We start from the raw sequence: 18,370 nt of genomic DNA on the forward strand, positions 1-18,370 counted from the left end.
TCTGATTGGTCCGAAGACCAATTAGTGGTAAAAAAAAGACTTTGGGCTGCCTGTGTAAACATAGCCATAAACACACACATCCACAGTATAAGGTTTTAGATTTTAGCCTGAATTACTGACATTCTTGTTCCCTACATATTGTAGGTATGACAGTGACAGCTGGGCCCCGCCCCTTCCTGTCCAGACTTACCTTCACCAGGGATTGGACGACGATCTAGAGGAGGAGCGAGTGCCCACCCCGCCCCTCAGGGGAGTGGCCTCTTCCCCGGCAGCAGCTACCTACAGCCAACCGTCATCCTCATCCCTAAGCTCCACCCACCACGAGGAGATGCAGTCCATGCTGCAGGCCCACCTGGATGAGCTGACCAGAGCCTACCAGTATGAAGTGGCCAAACAGACATGGTGAGGAGGAGAGAAATTACTGTGGATCTGTCAATGGATTTCTTCCTTCCTTTGGACTATAACTCTTTACTTTCTATGTAGTCTCTTCTCAAAGCCTCTGTGGAGTCAGGCACATGATATGATACAACAATTGCCCTTGCTGCATGTTTTGGAATCATTATGTATCCACTTTCCACTGTGAAATGAACAGATACGTACTGTACTTTGTGTTCTTTTGAATTGCCACCGGTACTTGTTAAATTTTTCTAAATTGCCTATGATATTTCAATCATGAGACATTCACCTGGCAATTTCTGCTTTGCACTATGAATGAATGAGCTGTCGTTCTCTAGAACTGAGCTAGATATTTTGCGTATCAATAACCAATAGTCTTGTTGAGTGTTTTATATTGGTGTGGTATTTAGGCATGTCATCCTAACCCCTGGTTTCATGTTTCATGTGAGCGATAAAAACATCCCTTCATTGATTACACCTCTAACGTGTAACAGGCATTGGGAAATGGGTCATGTCGGTAGGAACGCGTGTTGAGGGGTAATGATGGGTTTTGGCCTAGCGTGCTGCTCTGACAACAGGAAGAAGAGCTGCTAATTACATATGCGTCTCCTCCATAGTGGGACGAGGCATGGGGCAAGGCATCGGAGGGGACAGCGGTGGGGGGGGGGGGGGGGACAGACACGTTACTGACAGCCCTGCCCAACCCTGCCATTCTTCTCCCTTCACCCACACAATTACCAGTCCATTGTGTTAGTGCTAGCACGAGCGTCGCGGAAGGGCTGTGCACATAGTTGTGAAGGGAAAATAATGAATTCAATCTCCCACACAAACACTCACCAATGCTGAACGAGGCCCTAGTACTGCACTCTGGCATTTGGTTGTTCAGGGATTTGTGTTTTAGCCTTTACGTCCTGTCTGTTAGTGTCTTTATCTACTGCTCAGTTTCCTGTCTCAGTGACATAACATGTTCCCTCATGTTCTATACAGGCATATGAAGGGCAGCCCACACCCGCCCAAGGCCCCTGTCCCTCCGATGGGCTATGTGTCTAGCACGCTGGGGTCTGACCTGGGGACCAACCTCCAGTGTGAGGAAGAAGAGGAGGATGAAGGCTACGGAGTGTCACGTCAGCTCTGTGGCTTTGACTACACTGCTGGACTCAGCATGGACAACCTGGAGGGCTCAGGTGAGACACACATGCACGCACACGCACACGCAAACACACACGGATCATATTAAATTTGCAGTTTCACATTTGAAATAGCTCTTTTCACATGTTGAGCTTAAATTTCACACGTGAAACCATATTAACACCACCTTTTCACATGTGAGGAGAATACTTTCACATATGGAATTTCAAGTTCATATATGAAAATCAATCACATGTGAAATCTAATTTGCAGGTTCATATGTGAAAAACTTCCACATTTTATTGTTTTTCACATGTGAATTTGCAATTCCACATGTGAAAATGAGATTTTTCCATCTGAAATTTTTCAAATATGAAACTGCAAATTAGGTTTTTAAATGTAATTGTTTTTTTATACTTTTTTTTCAACTTGCAATTCCACATTTGAAAGTGAAATTCAAATTTGTAAGAAAACTCCACATGAAAATCTCAATTTCACATGTGGAATTGCAAGTTCACATGTGAACATTTTATTAGCTGTTTCACATGTAAAAGATAACTCCCAACTGTGAGAATCTTGCTTTCACATGTGGAATTGCAGATTCACATGTGTGGTTGAAAGAATGTTATTCTCCTCATGTGAAAAGATGGTGCTAAAATGTTACATACAGCAGCATTGTTTCCACGCGTGGAATTAGGGTGACCACATCTAAAAAGCACAAATGTGGGACCAGTGAACGATTTTGCGGGACATTCGCAGAACAATCGCATTTGTCTACGTTAGCTCAACCGTCTAAGGATTGCTATGTCACCATTTGAACTTGATCAATTAATCTGCCCCCCCCCCAATTGTTATATATATATATATATATATATATATGTGTGTGTATAGTCTGTCCACTATTCTGCGCTTGTCCCGCATTTGTAAGTAACAAGAACATTTCCCAGGGCATAGACATATCTGATATTGGTAGAAAGCTTACATTCTTGTTCATCTAACTGCACTGTCCAATTTACAGTAGCTATTACAGTGAAAGAATACATGCTATTGTTTGAGGAGAGTGCACAGTTTTGAACATGAACGTTATTAATAAACAAATTAGGCACATTTGGGCAGTCCTGATACAACATTTTAACTTCTTGACGCTACTCAATCATTTTCGTCAGCAACCGCTGAATAGCATAGCGCCACAGTCAAATAATATTACAAAAAATATTCATATTCATGAAATCACAAGTGCAATATTGCAAAACACATCTTAGCCTTTTGTTAATCCACCTGTCATCTCAGATTTTGAAATTATGCTTTACAGCGAACGCAATCCAAGAGTTTGTGTAAGTTTATCGATAGCATAACAAAACATTATGTACACTAAGCATTAAGTAGCTAGGTCACGAAAACCAGAAAAGCAATCAAATTAATCGTTTACCTTTGATGATCTTCGGATGTTTTCACTCACGAGACTCCCAGTTACACAACAAATGTTCCTTTTGTTCCATAAAGATTATTTTTATACCCAAACTACCTCCGTTTGTTTGTCGCGTTATGTTCAGAAATCCACACGAAAAAGCGGTCACGACAACGCACATGTATATTCCAAATGTCCACAGAAACATGTCAAACGTTTTTTATAATCAATCATCAGGTTGTTTTAAAAATATATATTCGATAATATATGTACCGGGTGTGTAGGTTTGTCAATAACACCGGGAGAAACAATGGTCGCTTTACTCTGTAGCGCAAAACTCACTCTGAGAGCCCCCACCTATCCACTTACGCAATGTGATCATTTTTCAAAATAAAAGCCTGAAACTATGTCTAAAGACTGTTGACAACTTAGGGAAGCCATAGAAAATGGAATCTGGTTGTTATCCCTTTAAATGGAGAATAGGCATGCATAGGAACAGAGAGGTTTTGGAAACTTCAGAGTGTTTTCTATCCAAATCTGATAATTATATGCATATTCTAGTTTCTGGGGCTGAGACATAGGCAGTTTCAAATGGGTACGTTTTTTAGCCAAAAATGGAAAATACTGGCCCCCCACACGCAAAAGGTTAAACAGAAATGCAATGGTTCATTGGATCAATCTAAAACTGTGCACTTCCACTTCTGCCATCTAGTGGCCACAATCTAAATTGCACCTGGGCTGGAATAATACATTATGGCCTTTCTCTTGCATTTCAAAGATGATGGTACAAAAAATGTTTTTGTTTTTTCTTTGTATTATCTTTTACCAGATCTAATGTTTTATATTCTCCTACATTCCTTTCACATTTCCACAAACTTCAAAGTGTTTCCTTTCAAATGGTATCAAGAATATGCATATCCTTGCTTCAGGGCCTGAGCTACAGGCAGTTAGATTTGGGTATATATGCTTAAACTCCTTAAACTTAAACTCCTTAGAGTAATGGTGTTATTATATGGTGCAATCCTCTAGGGAGTGAATTACTTTTGTGGCATTAATATCAAGCAAAACATCTGAAGTCGAGAACAAAATTCTGAGTATTGCAAACAAAATAATGATATTTAAATCAAAACATGAACCACAAAACAAAACATTGCAAACATTGCAAGCAAACAATTTTTTAATGCAATAAAACAAAAAAAAACACCAAAACATTTGTTATGATAACGCAATTAAATAAAACGCATCCCTCTTTTGTGCAATTTTCCCTATCTTTGGTTATGTTACCCTGGCCTTTTCTTTCTCCGCCTTTTTTCCAGTTGAAGGTTTTGGTACATTCTTTCCAGCAGCATAGCACTCTGCATCCCACTGCTGGTTTGCTTCTGAAGCTAAGCAGCGTTGGTATTGGACAGTCCATCGATGGGAGACCAGATGTGGCTGGAAGTGTGGGAAAAAAACTTGTTACATGTTGGGAATTTATTTTCTTCACGAGGGAAAAACCTATGAAAAATGTATATGTGAAACTTAACACGCGTCCAAACATTTCAACAACAAAAATATATACATGTGATTTGTTCATGTGTTTTTTTTTCATGGCAGTCAGGTGCACACATCTTTACATTGAGCAGGAAGTCAAAGATTTGGGAGCAGTGAGTAAATTGGCAATAGCAATGGTTTTATTCAGTAACCCACTTATGGAGAGTAAATGCTTTGCCGTTTTGACTGCACATTATGCCGTTTTGACTGACAGATTTTTGATATCCAATTTTCTCAACCATATCGTGTCATACTCAAGACTGATGGTTTCATAATGTGATATTCAGACTCATTAATTTGAAAAAATAACATTCTATGAAAGGGAAAGAAAGGAACCATTTTGTGCAATCTGGTGCACACACGAGTGGAATCCATCTCCATGGAAGAACAGAAACATTACAACTAGTTAGTCATTTGATTTCAGATGGAAGCTGTCTTTTCTCTCTCTCATTTGGGCTTTTTGTTTCAAACTCTCACTGCCAGTTCAAGGGTATGACCATATTGTCTAAACACTTCTTCTTTCAGTCTCTCTAATGTTCTAAAACAAAGTGAATGAGTTGGGGAGAAGGGACAAGGTGAGGCGACTTCAGATCCAGAGGGCAAGATTGATGTTATTTTGTCGACCCCTAGTCTGTGTGGTGAAGGAGAGTGAGACCACGGTTCAGTCCTAGTCAGTTTTCTGGGAGATGATGGAACATTAAGGCATGCTAGCTGAGACACAGGGGACTCTCTGCTGACATACAGTATGTGCTGTTTCTGTGATCAAGTTGATGGTGTGCAGTAATCTGCTGTGTTACCTCTGTGGGGAGAAGGCTATGCTAGATCAGCTTATCTCTACAAAGGTCTCTCCTCTGTCTCCTCTCCCCCAGAGACCGGGCCAACACACACAGATTGAAAAGGCCAATGCATTTAGGATGGGAGCCAGTAATTACGACCACGTCTTATCCTTTAGCTTGAATTGTCAAGATGTGAGAGTAGTTTATCCGTACTGCCCACACCAACAATCTTATCTAGGAAAGTTTATTGCAGTGATGTCCCCCCTCTTACATCAGCTGATGTCACAAAGTGCTATACAGAAACTCAGCCTGAAACGCCAAACAGCAATCAATGTAGGTATGGAAGCATCTCCTCTCTTCCTGTCCTCAGTTAATTTGATTTACAAAGTAGTATTTTTTCATACTCGTGTTCATTTTAGTACTTTCACTGCATAATTTCTAATATAGAGCTTATCAGTGCAAAAGCTGTGATAAGTCATTGATTGCAAATCTAAACTGATTAGCTATGTTGTGCATCTCTCTAAATTACTGTGCCCGTGTCCCTGCGCTCTCTCCTTCACCCCATGTAGGTAAAGGGTACTCCCAGCGGGGTCGGCCAGGTAGCTCAGGCTCCACAGAGAGCAGTGCTCTGGGCACACAGAGCCTCGGTCACCAGAAGGCCACGCACACTGGACGTAAACCCCGGGCAGAAACTGTTGGGACGCTGCCCAGACGGAGAGACACCCCCACAGATGGTAGGACGTGTGGTGGGGTGGGGGGTGAGGAAGGTGGATAGGAGCTTCTTTGTTGACTGTGGTTGTTAACGAGCTTATTAGCCATACTGATCCCTATGATATGACCCACTGGTCCATCCTTGATTACAAAGTCTGTGTATTACCCCAAAGGTTAATGGCAGTGTTAATCTGAACCTCTTGTCATCCTCTCTCCTCAGCAGCCTCTCCTGCCCCAGAGCAGGTCAACAGTGTGGGGGCCAGGCTGCATGGTTCATGGGCGGCCGGAGGCTCGGACCCCCCTGAGGAGTGTATGGTCTCCACACTGGAGCGGCAGCACATGGCCTCCTGGAGCGGCACACCCGCCAACATGGGCACCCTGGGCAGGGCCCGCCACAGGGCTGGGGCTGGCATTGACCACCCACACAACAGCCACAATGACCACCCGCCTCCCAACAGCACCGAGCAGAACTACGGAGAACGATGTACGTATCTAGCTTCTCTTGACTAATATGTCCACAGCGGCAATTTGTTTAAGAGAGCAAGGGAAACGCAGAGCTGTAAATGTGATGTACAGACACACAGACATGTCTCACAGTGTTCTTTTTACAGTGTTACTTTCATCCTTCCTTCCAATATAATATTCTGTATGTCACTTGCCCCTGCTGTTTCATGTCACAAGATGTACAGGAAATGACTCTACATTAATGAAGTAAAATCACTACAGTTAAAGCTATTGACTCATGAAAGTGAAAGGACTTATTTTCAGTTTTTCTCTTGTTTTGCTTCGCTATGCAAGCCAAACTCTGACATTGAAGTTGTCTCCTTTACTTGTAATTTTACATTGTGAGTTGATGGACTTGTGGTGCCACATTAAGTGAGGAATTTGTGATAAATGATCACCTGAGATTGACACTTTGATTTCGGATCTCTGTGTCTTCCTCTTGCAGAGTCTTTGTGATGAGTCGGACCCTCCAGTGCTGCCTGTCTATAAGTGCAATGAGAGTTCCTCTCTCCAAATGCTACAGGACGGAGGATGGAGAAATGTCAGGAAGTGGAAAGAGTGTGAGGGAAACGCAGAGCTGTAAATGTGATGTACAGACACACAGACACGTCTCACAGTGTTCTTTTTACAGTGTTACTTTCATCCTTCCTTCCAATATAATATTCTGTATGTCACTTGCCCCTCCTGTTTCATGTCACAAGATGTACAGTAAGTCACTCTACATTAATGAAGTAAAATCACTACAGTTAAGCTATTGACTCATGAAAGTGAAAGGACTTGCATTTCTTTGTAAATAGGTTTTGTATTTTCAGTTTTTCTCTTGTTTTGCTTCGCTATGCAAGCCAAAATCTGACATTGAAGTTGTCTCTTTTACTTGTAATTTTACATTGTGAGTTGATGGACTTGTGGTGCCACATTCGTTTTTCATAAATGCTTGAAATAATGATTTTATTTTGATGAAACTACTGTATTGTTTACTTTGCACAGAGCGTTGGGTGATAATAAGCACAAAGTCATCAGCTGAGCGGAAAGAAGAATGAAGCGGTGGAGTGTCTATAATAGAACCTAATAGATAATATATGACAGAACATGCTTTTCAGAGACACAGATGTATTGAGAGATATAATGTAAAAAAAAACGGCCACATAGAAAACGTTAAGATATTATGTTTGTTTTTCTTCTTCTTGTTCAAATCTGCGGTGGTTTGTGAGGATGATCTGGCCAGTGTGCATTGTACTGCTTGGCAGTCTGTTTCCCATACAGTATATTCCCATGACAGTGAGGCAGCGGTACTTGGATTCCAAAAAATGAATGGCTGTTCAGAATAATTGATAAAAGGTGAAATCATCTACCTGTAACATTTAAAGCGTAGATGCAAAGGGCAGAGGCAAAGGGCGGCAGCTCATTGTTGATAGGGAGGCGTTGGGCCAACAGAGCGCCACTCAGGTGTGTGGTCAGGTGGGGACAGCTGTGTGCACAGATGGACTCTGTCAGTGTTGCCCATGGGAACAAAGTGAGATAAAGAGATGTTGGCCTTGAGACGACTAGCTAATCCCAGACTGGGTTTTCATAGCTGTCAGTGACTGGTAAACATGATTAACAACTATATGCAATTAGATTTGAAAAATACACCCATCATAGATATGATGGCCGTCTGTTTTAATCCTACTGGTGCAGTATAATGTGGCCCATATCTGCGACCCTGGCAACACACTGGTGACACTCATCAGGGTTAGTGAGGAATAGTGAGCCCCTCGCTTCATCAGCATATCCTCAACGCTGTAACCAGTCACGGAGGGCAGCTGGTTTCTAGCTTCACAATGCAGTGTTTTGATTCACTTCTTTGTTCTTTTCTGGTTGTTCTTTGTATTGGCTTCACCTGTAAAGACTCTGTACCTGCCAGATCCGGTCTGCCCTCAGAAATACTCAGGCACGTACAGTGTGGCCGTTCATTTTTCAACCCTACGATGCAAATAAAACGTGTATGTGGAATCAACCATGAGTCTCTGTGCTGTGCATGTGAGTTGATGGTGCAAAGCATTCTCCTCATGTGAGAAATGTTACCTGATTTCCCCCATTAGGGCATTATGTGCATACACTCATAAGTAGCACGTTAGCAGAATACACACTTAACAGAATCAGAGACTAGGTGCACATGAAGAACGATACTCAGTCTCCCTCTCTCAAGCGTCTCTGTGTTAAATCAGTCTTAGTCAGAGCTAATGGGAAAATAAAAGAATGATGGCAACTTTTTGATGCATCTATCCCTTCAGTCTCCCCTCCCTGTTCCTGCACCAGAACACATTTACCAGTCATCCATTTACCAAGACAACACAGGTTGAACACTCAGAGGCTGATCAGCCATAACCGCAGCTCTAGCATTAGCAATTTGGGGATATACAACAACAGATGGTGAGGATGACGATGATGATTCTCTCCTTTTTTCTAGTTATTTTCCGTCGTCTTTATGGACTTTTGTAAATGCATGTCAGTTCAGTGATGATTATGTAACGGATGTGAAACGGCTAGCTTAGTTAGCAGTGCGCGCTAAATTGAAGTAGTAGTTCCGCGGCTTTTGTGGAGCGATGGGTAACGATGCTTCGAGGGTGACTGTTGTTGACGTGTGCAGAAGGTCCCTGGTTCGCGCCAGGGTATGGGCGAGGGGACGGTTTAAAATTAGACTGTTACAATTACATTTCAGTACATCTCGTCCATTCAGACCATACAGAAATGTAATTGTATTGATTTTAAGAGTTATGGTGGCTTTTCCTGGGGAATCCATGCCTTTCATCTCCATTCTTCATATACTGTACTCACTACACCTACTGAAACAACTGCTGTATGAGATCACATTAGTACTGCAAATGTTCAAACCACTGTTGGCTCCAGCCTCTGTCACATACATCTCCCTGGGCTAAGCTTGGCTGTTCTTACTGGCCAATCAGAGAGCAACACAACTCTGATGACAGATACGGAAGGAATAATGTATCACTTATAAAAGAAAACGTGAAAAAAAACATTAAAAAATGTGGTTTTCAAATCGGTTTTGTTGTTGCAAGTTTCACGAATCAGACGTGGTTTTTAGATATGTGTGAAGTTTCACTTGTACATTTTTCAAGTGTTTTTCCTTCTTGAAAAAAATCCCCATGTGACATTTCTTGCCCACATGTTTATTTTTCACATGCTTATTTTCACTACTTCCAGCTACATCTTGTCTCGCATCCAGGGACCAACCATTACCAACTATGCTTAGCTTCAGAGGTAAACCAGCACTGGGAGGCAGAGTGCTATGTTGCTGGAATGAATGTACCAAAACTTTCAACTGGAAAAGAGGCAGAGAAAGCAACGGCCAGGGTAACATAACCAAAGATAAGGAAAATTGCAGGAAAGAGGGAGGAGTTTTATTTAATTGTGTTATACACTACCAGTCGAGGGTTTTAGAACACCTACTCAGGGTTTTTCTTTATTTTCTTTGTCGATCGGGCAGAAAAAGTTAACGTCGATCCACGGAGGCAAAAAATAAAATGTCGGAATTTAATTAATTAAAAGAAAAGCTGTGAATTGGAGAGTTAAAAATAAAGAGAAGGGCCAGAAAAGTCAAGTTTGAGAAAGATTTGGTGAAGTGGTAAAAGAGGATGATAGCAGGCTATGTTATGTGTGATGATTGTGAGGCACTATACAAATTCAACAGTCACAAGACGGGGACTTCAAATAGGCCTATGGCATGTCAAGGGAAATGTAGCCTACTGTTGAGATGGTTTAAATGGAAACTGAAACCTGGACAATGACAATAGGTCTATGGCATGTCAAGGGAACTGTAGCCTACTGTTTAGATGGTTTAAATGGAAACTGAAATCTGGACAATGACAATAGGTCTAAGGCATGTCAAGGGAAATGTAGCCTACTGTTTAGATGGTTTAAATGGAAACTGAAACCTGGACAATGACAATAGGTCTATGGCATGTCAAGGGAACTGAAGCCTACTGTTCAGATGGGTTCAACGGACACTGAAATCTGGACAATGACAATAGGTCTATGGCATGTCAAGGGAACTGTAGACTACTGTTGAGATGGTTTAAATGGAAACTGAAATCTGGACAATGACAATAGGTCTATGGCATGTCAAGGGAACTGTAGCCTACTGTTGAGATGGTTTAAATGGAAACTGAAATCTGGACAATGACAATAGGTCTATGGCATGTCAAGGGAACTGAAGCCTACTGTTGAGATGGTTTAAATGGAAACTGAAATCTGGACAATGACAATAGGTCTATGGCATGTCAAGGGAACTGTAGCCTACTGTTGAGATGGGTTCAACGAAAACAGAAATCTGGACACTATAGACTGTAGGTCTAGAACTTCTTAATATTAACCCTTAATATTAACCCTTGCAGAATTCATTCATTTTCTTGCAGTAAAATGATACACCAAATGATATGCTACATTTATACTCGGGTACAGGAGTGGAGAAATAGGACTTATGACTTTCAGCATCTTGAGAGAATGCGAATGTGCAGTTAGATATCATCTGTTGAGGTGCTATCTTTATCAGCATCATGAAAGCTGCTAGTATTTCAACCACATCAGCCAAACTGAAATCATATCAGAAACATGTTGGGTCATTTTCACAGATTTGATTTATTTGCAACCGGTCAAACTGATGTAATTTGGAAATTTGGCAAAGGAATCTTTATCACTTTATCACATACAATGAGTGTACAAAACATGACGAACACCTTCTTTTTCCATGACATAGAATGACCAGGTGAATCCAGGTGAAAGCTATGATCCCTTTTTGATGTGACTTTTTAAATCCACTAAAATCAGTGTAGATGAAGGGGAGGAGACATGTTATAGAAGGATTTTTAAGCCTTGAGATTAAGCCTTTTAAACATGGATTGTGTATGTGTGCCATTCAGAGGGTGAATGGCAAGGCAAAATTGGTAAGTGCCTTTGAACAGGGTATGGTAGTAGGTGCCAAGCGCACTGGTTTGTGTCAAGAATGGCAACACTGCTGGGTTTTTCACGCTCAACAGTTTCCCATGTATATCAAGAATGGTCCACCACCCAAAGGACATTCAGCCAACTTGACACAACTGTGGGAAGCATTGAAGTCCACATGGGCCAGCATCCCTATGGAACGCCTCCAACACCTATTAGAGTCCATGCCCCGACGAATTGAGGCTGTTCTGAGATCGGGTAACTCAATATTAGGACGGTGTTCTTTTTTGTTGTTGAATTTTTACCCCCTTTTCTCCCCAATTTCGTGGTATCCAATTGTTGTAGTAGCTGTTATCTTGTCTCATCGCTACAACTCCCGTACGGGCTCGGGAGAGACGAAGGTTGAAAGTCATGTGTCCTCCGATACACATGTGACTTTTAAATCCATGAAGGGAGGAGACATGTGATAGAAGGATTAACCAGCCGCACTGCTTCTTATCACAGCTTGCACATCCAACATGGATTGCCAGCCGCACCAATGTGCCGGAGGAAACACTGTGTACCTGGCAACCTTGGTTAGCGGGAGGAGACTCTGGGTCCGTCAAGAATGGCACAGGAGTTTTTCGCTCAACAGTTTCCGATGAGACAAGGACATCCCACCGACCAAGCCAGCCCTAACCCGGACGACGCTAGGCCACATGTGCGCCGCATCCCACGGACGCCTCCAACACCGGTCACGCCCCGACGACAGAGCCTGGGCATGAACCCAGAGTCTCTGATGGCACAGCTGGCGCTGCAGTACAGCGCGCTTAACCACTGCGCCAACCGGGAGGCCAGGACGGTGTTCTTAATGTTTTGTACAGTCAGCGTATAGTCGGGCAGTTGCGGATGGGTTATTAGCAATTGTGGGCGGGTGCTGGTGAACAAACCGCTGAGCAGCGCACCACTTACGTGCGGACAAAACCTTTGAAATATGATTCCATGGAGCCATAGCCTTGGAGCTAGAACAGCTCATTCATGACTCATGACATTTGGCTAATTGGAAAGTTTCAACAGTATGCTTGTGTGATGTAATTACATGGGAGACACAGGAGACCACGGATGGAGAGCATGGAGGTCCCAGTCTACAACACTACTACCCCCAGGCGGAGGGGCTGAGTAAAGACTCTGGAACCTCTGACCTTCAGCTCCCTCAGTGGCCAATTTGTTTCTGTCGCCGTCTCCCATCCTCATTATTCATCTCCCCCCTGTACTGGAGTAGGCACTTTCCTTGGTGTCTCTGACATGTACCAACAAGACCTTTTCTATGTCTCTGTGACGCAGGGCATTTCAGTTTATGAAATATAGGCAATATATTAGCATGTCAATGTTGTGTTGTGTGACCCAAAGACTCATTACCTGTGCACTGTCACCATCATTGTGTGCCATTATACAATACAGATGTCCTTGTATAATGGCCCATACAAGTACCCTGAGTACACAAAACATTAAGAACACCTGCAGTTTCCATGGCATAGAGTAGACTGACCAGGTGAATCCAGGTAAAAGTTAGGATCCCTTATTAATGTCACTTGTTAAATCCACTTCAATCAGTGTAGATGAGACAATTGAGACATGTGTGCGATTCAGAGGGTGAATGGGCAAGAACAAATATGTAAGTGCCTTTGAACAGGGGATGGTAGTAGGTGCCAGGCGCACCGGTTTGTGTCAAGAACGGCAACGCTGCTGGGTTTTTCACGCTCAGCATTTTCCAGTGTTAAATCACGAATGGTCCACCACCCAAAGGGCATCCAGCCATCTTGACACAACTGTGGGTAGCATTGGAGTCCACATGAGCGAGCATCCCTGTGGAACGCTTTCGAAGACCTTGTAGTGTCCATGCCCTGATGAATTGGGGCTGTTCTGAGGGCAAAGGAAGGGGGGTGTACAATGTGTACAATGTTTTGCACACTCAGTGTATGTTCAGGCAATTGCGTATGGGTTATTAGCAATTGTGGGCGGGTGCAAACAGCTGGCCCGTGCACCAATAACGTGTGGAGTCGTGGCCTTGGAGCGAGAACGGGGGGTGCAACTCAATATTAGGAAGGCGTTCCTAATGTTTGGTGTACTCAGTGTACGTTGTAGTTGAAGTACTGTACTATGAAAACATACGGTATCAGACAGAGGCTTCTCCACAGTATTTCTGTGTGTAGGAAACATACTGTAGATGTGTGCGATGATAAAGTGTTGTTGCCCTACTGGGGTGACAGCCTTCAATTTCACTCTTTCAGCCACACCGCAAATTCTCCAACGTTTAAATAGCCTTGGTTGTCAAGGACTGCCCTTTGTTAACAGAGGGGGGCGAGAGCGCTAGGAAAACATTCTGAAATTGGAAATGAAAACAAGAAAACATACACACAAAGAATAACATGGAGCAGAAAGACATCACAGACCGATATACAGTATCACTTAAACCTCTCTCACATTTTTGCTGATTTTTTTCCCATGGCATTTCAGCTCATAAATAAACTAATTTCTGAGACATCTCATGTATTGTAGAGTTAACTGTCACTATTCCAGCCAAACTCTCGGACTTCTGCTTAATTAGGCAATAAGGCATAAGAACCAAGGAATTATTGTGTGAATAGCTCCCGAGGCGAAGCCAAGGACCAGGGAAACGGCCCTTAGGAGGGTGTTATTCTCAATAATTCCTGGGTTCGAGGACCTTATTGCTTTTATAAAATAGTTGCCAACATACACAAAAAAAAATCAACAACATGTTTTCATTAAAAACGTATTGAGTAAAATAGTTTTATTTCACCCCTCCACTATATAAAATAGCCCCGGGCAAAAGCCTGCCATTTGTTCTGTGATTCTGAAGCCAAAATGTGTAGGGTCTATCTGCGGACCGCGGCTACTACATGCCGCGCCGACTAAGCGCCACTTCCAGGACTGGTGCCAAAATGAATCAGTTGGACTGACATTTGATTGTGTTTTTATTTGATTGGTTTTATTGTAAAGATGTATAATTTAACTGTAAACATGTATTGTCTTTTAACCTTTTATTGCAGTGGGGTAAATCAGGGTCACACAGAGTGTTTCTTGATAGTCTTCAACAAATCTACTTTGAAACAAAAGTATACACCTCACACACATGGTTATGCACTTACAAAAAAGAAGACACCTGTACCATGTCAGATATAGAGTTGAAATGTATTGCATTGCAATATTACACTTAATAAACATCACAGAAGACTGAAATAAATCAAAACTGTTGGAAATAGAAACATTGTATTTTTGACATGAAAAAAGAAAAGTTTATTAATTATGAAAAATATGAATGAATATGAATGAATATTAACATCCCACCCATTAACATCGCACCCATCCCACCCATTAACATCCCACCCATTAACATCCCACCCATTAACATCCCACCCATCCCACCCATTAACATCCCACCCATCCCACCCACTAGGTAATTTGACTGTAGGAAAGGGCTACTGGGGCATGAATACAACCAGTCAAGTTGTTTTCACCTGATTATCAAACATATCACTTCAAAAAGAGGGTTACCTTCACACTTTCATCCAAAATAATTCCAGCATCCTAACATCCTAACAGTGCATTGTGCACCCGCCAACTTCCCTTCAATTCGCAAGTGACTGAAACTATATCACCGGAGAAAGTCCTGTTCCCGTGTCAACCTCTAGCCCGCCCTACCATACCTCTTAGCCCGTCTGAATAAAATATTTAAATATTCATCATTTATTTGACAGAAAGCGCAGACAGAAAGACACATCAATCTCAGAAGACTGGTTGCATCACCGCCTGGTATGGCAACTGCTCGGCAAGGCGCTACAGAGGGAAGTGCGTACCGCCTAGTACATCACTGGGGCCAAGCTTCCTGACATCCAGGTACTATATACTAGGCGATGTCAGAGGAAGGCCCAAACAATTGTTAAAGACTCCAGTCACTCAAGTCATAGATTGTTCTCTCTGCTACCGCATGGAAAGCAGTACCAGAGCGACAAGTCTAGGACCAAAAGGCTCCTTAACAGCTTCTACCTCCAAGCCATAAGACTGCTGAACAATTAACCAAATGGCCACCGGATTATTTACATTGACACGCCCCTCCCACCACTTTATTTTTACACTGCTGCTGTTTATTATCTATGCACAGTCACTTCACTCCTACCTACATGTAGAAAATAACTCGACTAACCTGTACCCCCCTACATTGACTCGATACCGGTACCCCCTGTATATATATGTTATTTTCATTGTATTACTTTTTAATTTTTATTTGACTATTTATACTTTAGTTTATTTAGTAAATATTTTCTTGAATTGCATTGTTGGTTAAGTATTTGTAAGTAAGCATTTCACGGTAAGGTCTACACCTGTTTTATTAGGAGCACGTGACAAATAAAATTATGATTTGATAAAGCATCCAAGCGAGCGAAACAGTGCCTCTCTGTCTTACTTTATGTAACCAATGTATCTAATGCTGTCTGGTCACAATTATTGTGACATGCCCTACTATTTTTGTCCAGACAGCATCAGATACATGGGCTACACATACTGAGGGGTGCTGTTTTGCTCGCTCAGATGCTTTATCTGAGATTGATGCATCTTTCCGTCAGTGTGACTTTTTTCTTTTTTTATTAGTTCTTTAGTTAAGAACAAATTCTTATTTTCAATGACGGCCTGGGAACAGTGGGTTAACTGCCTGCTCAGGGGCAGAACGACAGATTTGTACCTTGTCAGCTCGGGGGGCTTGAACTCGCAAACTTCCGGTTACTAGTCCAACGCTATAACCACTAGGCTACCCTGCCGCCCCGACTTGGTCAAAGAAATGATCAATATTTAAATATGTTATTCGGACGAGCAAAGAGGTATGGTAGGGTGGGCTAGAGGTTGACACGGGAACAGGATTCCCATGGTTCTTGCGGGTCCTACGGGATTCCGGTAGGAATGGGAGTCAAGTTCTAGAGCAGGCCTGAGCAACTCCAGTCCTCGGGGGCCTGATTGGTGTCACACTTTTTGCCCTAGCCCCAGCTAACACTCCTGACTCCAATAATCAACTAATCATGATCTTCAATTAAAAATGCAATTAGTATAAAAGCAGGTGTGTTTGCTAGGGACGGGGGGGGGAGTGTAACACCAATCAAGCCCCCGAGGACCGGAGTTGCCCAGGCTTGTTCTGGAGTCAAGTGCGCGATGGGACGCGACAGGATCAACAGTCCACAGGAACGGCAGTATAGGAATAGTTATAAACTTAGTTTTTTGGGGGTTGGGGGGGGGGGGTAGAAATATGTCATGTGTGGAGCATTTCAGAAAAAAAAGAAAACTGTGTGAAGGCCTAATATAGTTTACTTAATAAAAAAATATTTTAAAAATGAAATTACTCTTCTGTCGGCTCGCGCCTCGCTCCAGTTGTAGCCATGACCACTACTTTGCCTCAGATGCCATGACCACTACTTTACCTCAGATGCCATGACCACTACTTCACCTCAGATGCCATGACCACTACTTTATCTCAGATGCCATACCACCACTTTATCTCAGATGCCATGACCACTACTTTACCTCAGATGCCATGACCACTACTTTACCTCAGATGCCATGACCACTACTTTAACTCAGATGCCATACCACCACTTTATCTCAGATGCCATGACCACTACTTTACCTCAGATGCCATGACCACTACTTTAACTCAGATGCCATACCACCACTTTATCTCAGATGCCATGACCACTACTTTACCTCAGATGCCATGACCACTACTTTATCTCAGATGCCATGACCACTACTTTACCTCAGATGCCATGACCACTACTTTATCTCAGATGCCATGACCACTACTTTACCTCAGATGCCATCAGATGCCATGACCACTACTTTACCTCAGATGCCATTAACTCAGATGATCATGACCACTACTTTAACTCAGATGCCATGACCACTACTTTACCTCAGAGATGCCATCAGATGCCACCCACTTTACCTCAGATGCCATACCACCACTTTACCTCAGATGCCATGACCACTACTTTACCTCAGATGCCATACCACCACTTTACCTCAGATGCCATGACCACTACTCCACCTCAGATGCCATACCACCACTTTACCTCAGATGCCATGACCACTACTTTACTTCAGATGCCATACCACCACTTTACCTCAGATGCCATGACCACCACTTTACCTCAGATGCCATGACCACTACTTTATCTCAGATGCCATGACCACTACTTTACCTCAGATGCCATACCACCACTTTACCTCAGATGCCATACCACCACTTTACCTCAGATGCCATGACCACTACTTTACCTCAGATGCCATGACCACTACTTTACCTCAGATGCCATGACCACTACTTTAACTCAGATGCCATGACCACCACTTTACCTCAGATGCCATGACCACTACTTTACCTCAGATGCCATGACCACCACTTTACCTCAGATGCCATGACCACTACTTTAACTCAGATGCCATGACCACCACTTTACCTCAGATGCCATACCACCACTTTACCTCAGATGCCATGAACACTACTTTACCTCAGATGCCATGACCACTACTTTACCTCAGATGCCAACATACTGTATGTCACTAAATGATGATGCCTTCAAGAGAGGAGTAGAGTTCATCTGACTCTGGGTATTTAGAAGGGCTGCCTTCATTGCCAAAATCTCGTAATGTGGTTGTTATCAGCTGTGTGTACAGGGCAGGCAACTGTCTCATGAACGTATGGCTACTCCCATTACAGAGCGGTGGACAGACAGACGAGCAGCTAACAGAGGAAGTTATTTCTGATTTCTGCGTGTAAAAATGTGCATGGGACGGGAGTGATTGTTATCAGGATGGAACATGAAAGTTCCTGGGTTATAGAACTGTTGCGGATCAGGACAGAATGGGAAAATATTTGACAAGGCAATAGGGGGGACAAGAATCTATTTTCACTCCCATGTCAAGC

The 18,370-nt window shown here is 42.7% G+C and overlaps 1 protein-coding gene across 1 annotated transcript in view; it reads left to right on the forward strand.

Annotated features, from left to right (window-relative positions):
- The window catches only part of LOC135550474 (roundabout homolog 2-like), a 114,835-nt gene extending 107,845 nt beyond the window's left edge, over positions 1-6,990 (forward strand). Inside the window, exons 23-27 of the mRNA XM_064981318.1 lie at positions 145-402; positions 1,384-1,580; positions 5,811-5,975; positions 6,173-6,436; positions 6,902-6,990. Of these exons, the coding sequence (XP_064837390.1) occupies positions 145-402; positions 1,384-1,580; positions 5,811-5,975; positions 6,173-6,436; positions 6,902-6,903 (886 nt within the window). The 3' untranslated portion in view covers positions 6,904-6,990. The remainder of the gene's footprint in view (positions 1-144; positions 403-1,383; positions 1,581-5,810; positions 5,976-6,172; positions 6,437-6,901) is intronic.
- Positions 6,991-18,370: the final 11,380 nt, after the last annotated feature.

This window comes from Oncorhynchus masou, chromosome 12 (assembly GCF_036934945.1).
Source record: "Oncorhynchus masou masou isolate Uvic2021 chromosome 12, UVic_Omas_1.1, whole genome shotgun sequence".
In the NCBI taxonomy this organism is placed as follows: Eukaryota; Metazoa; Chordata; class Actinopteri; order Salmoniformes; family Salmonidae; genus Oncorhynchus; species Oncorhynchus masou.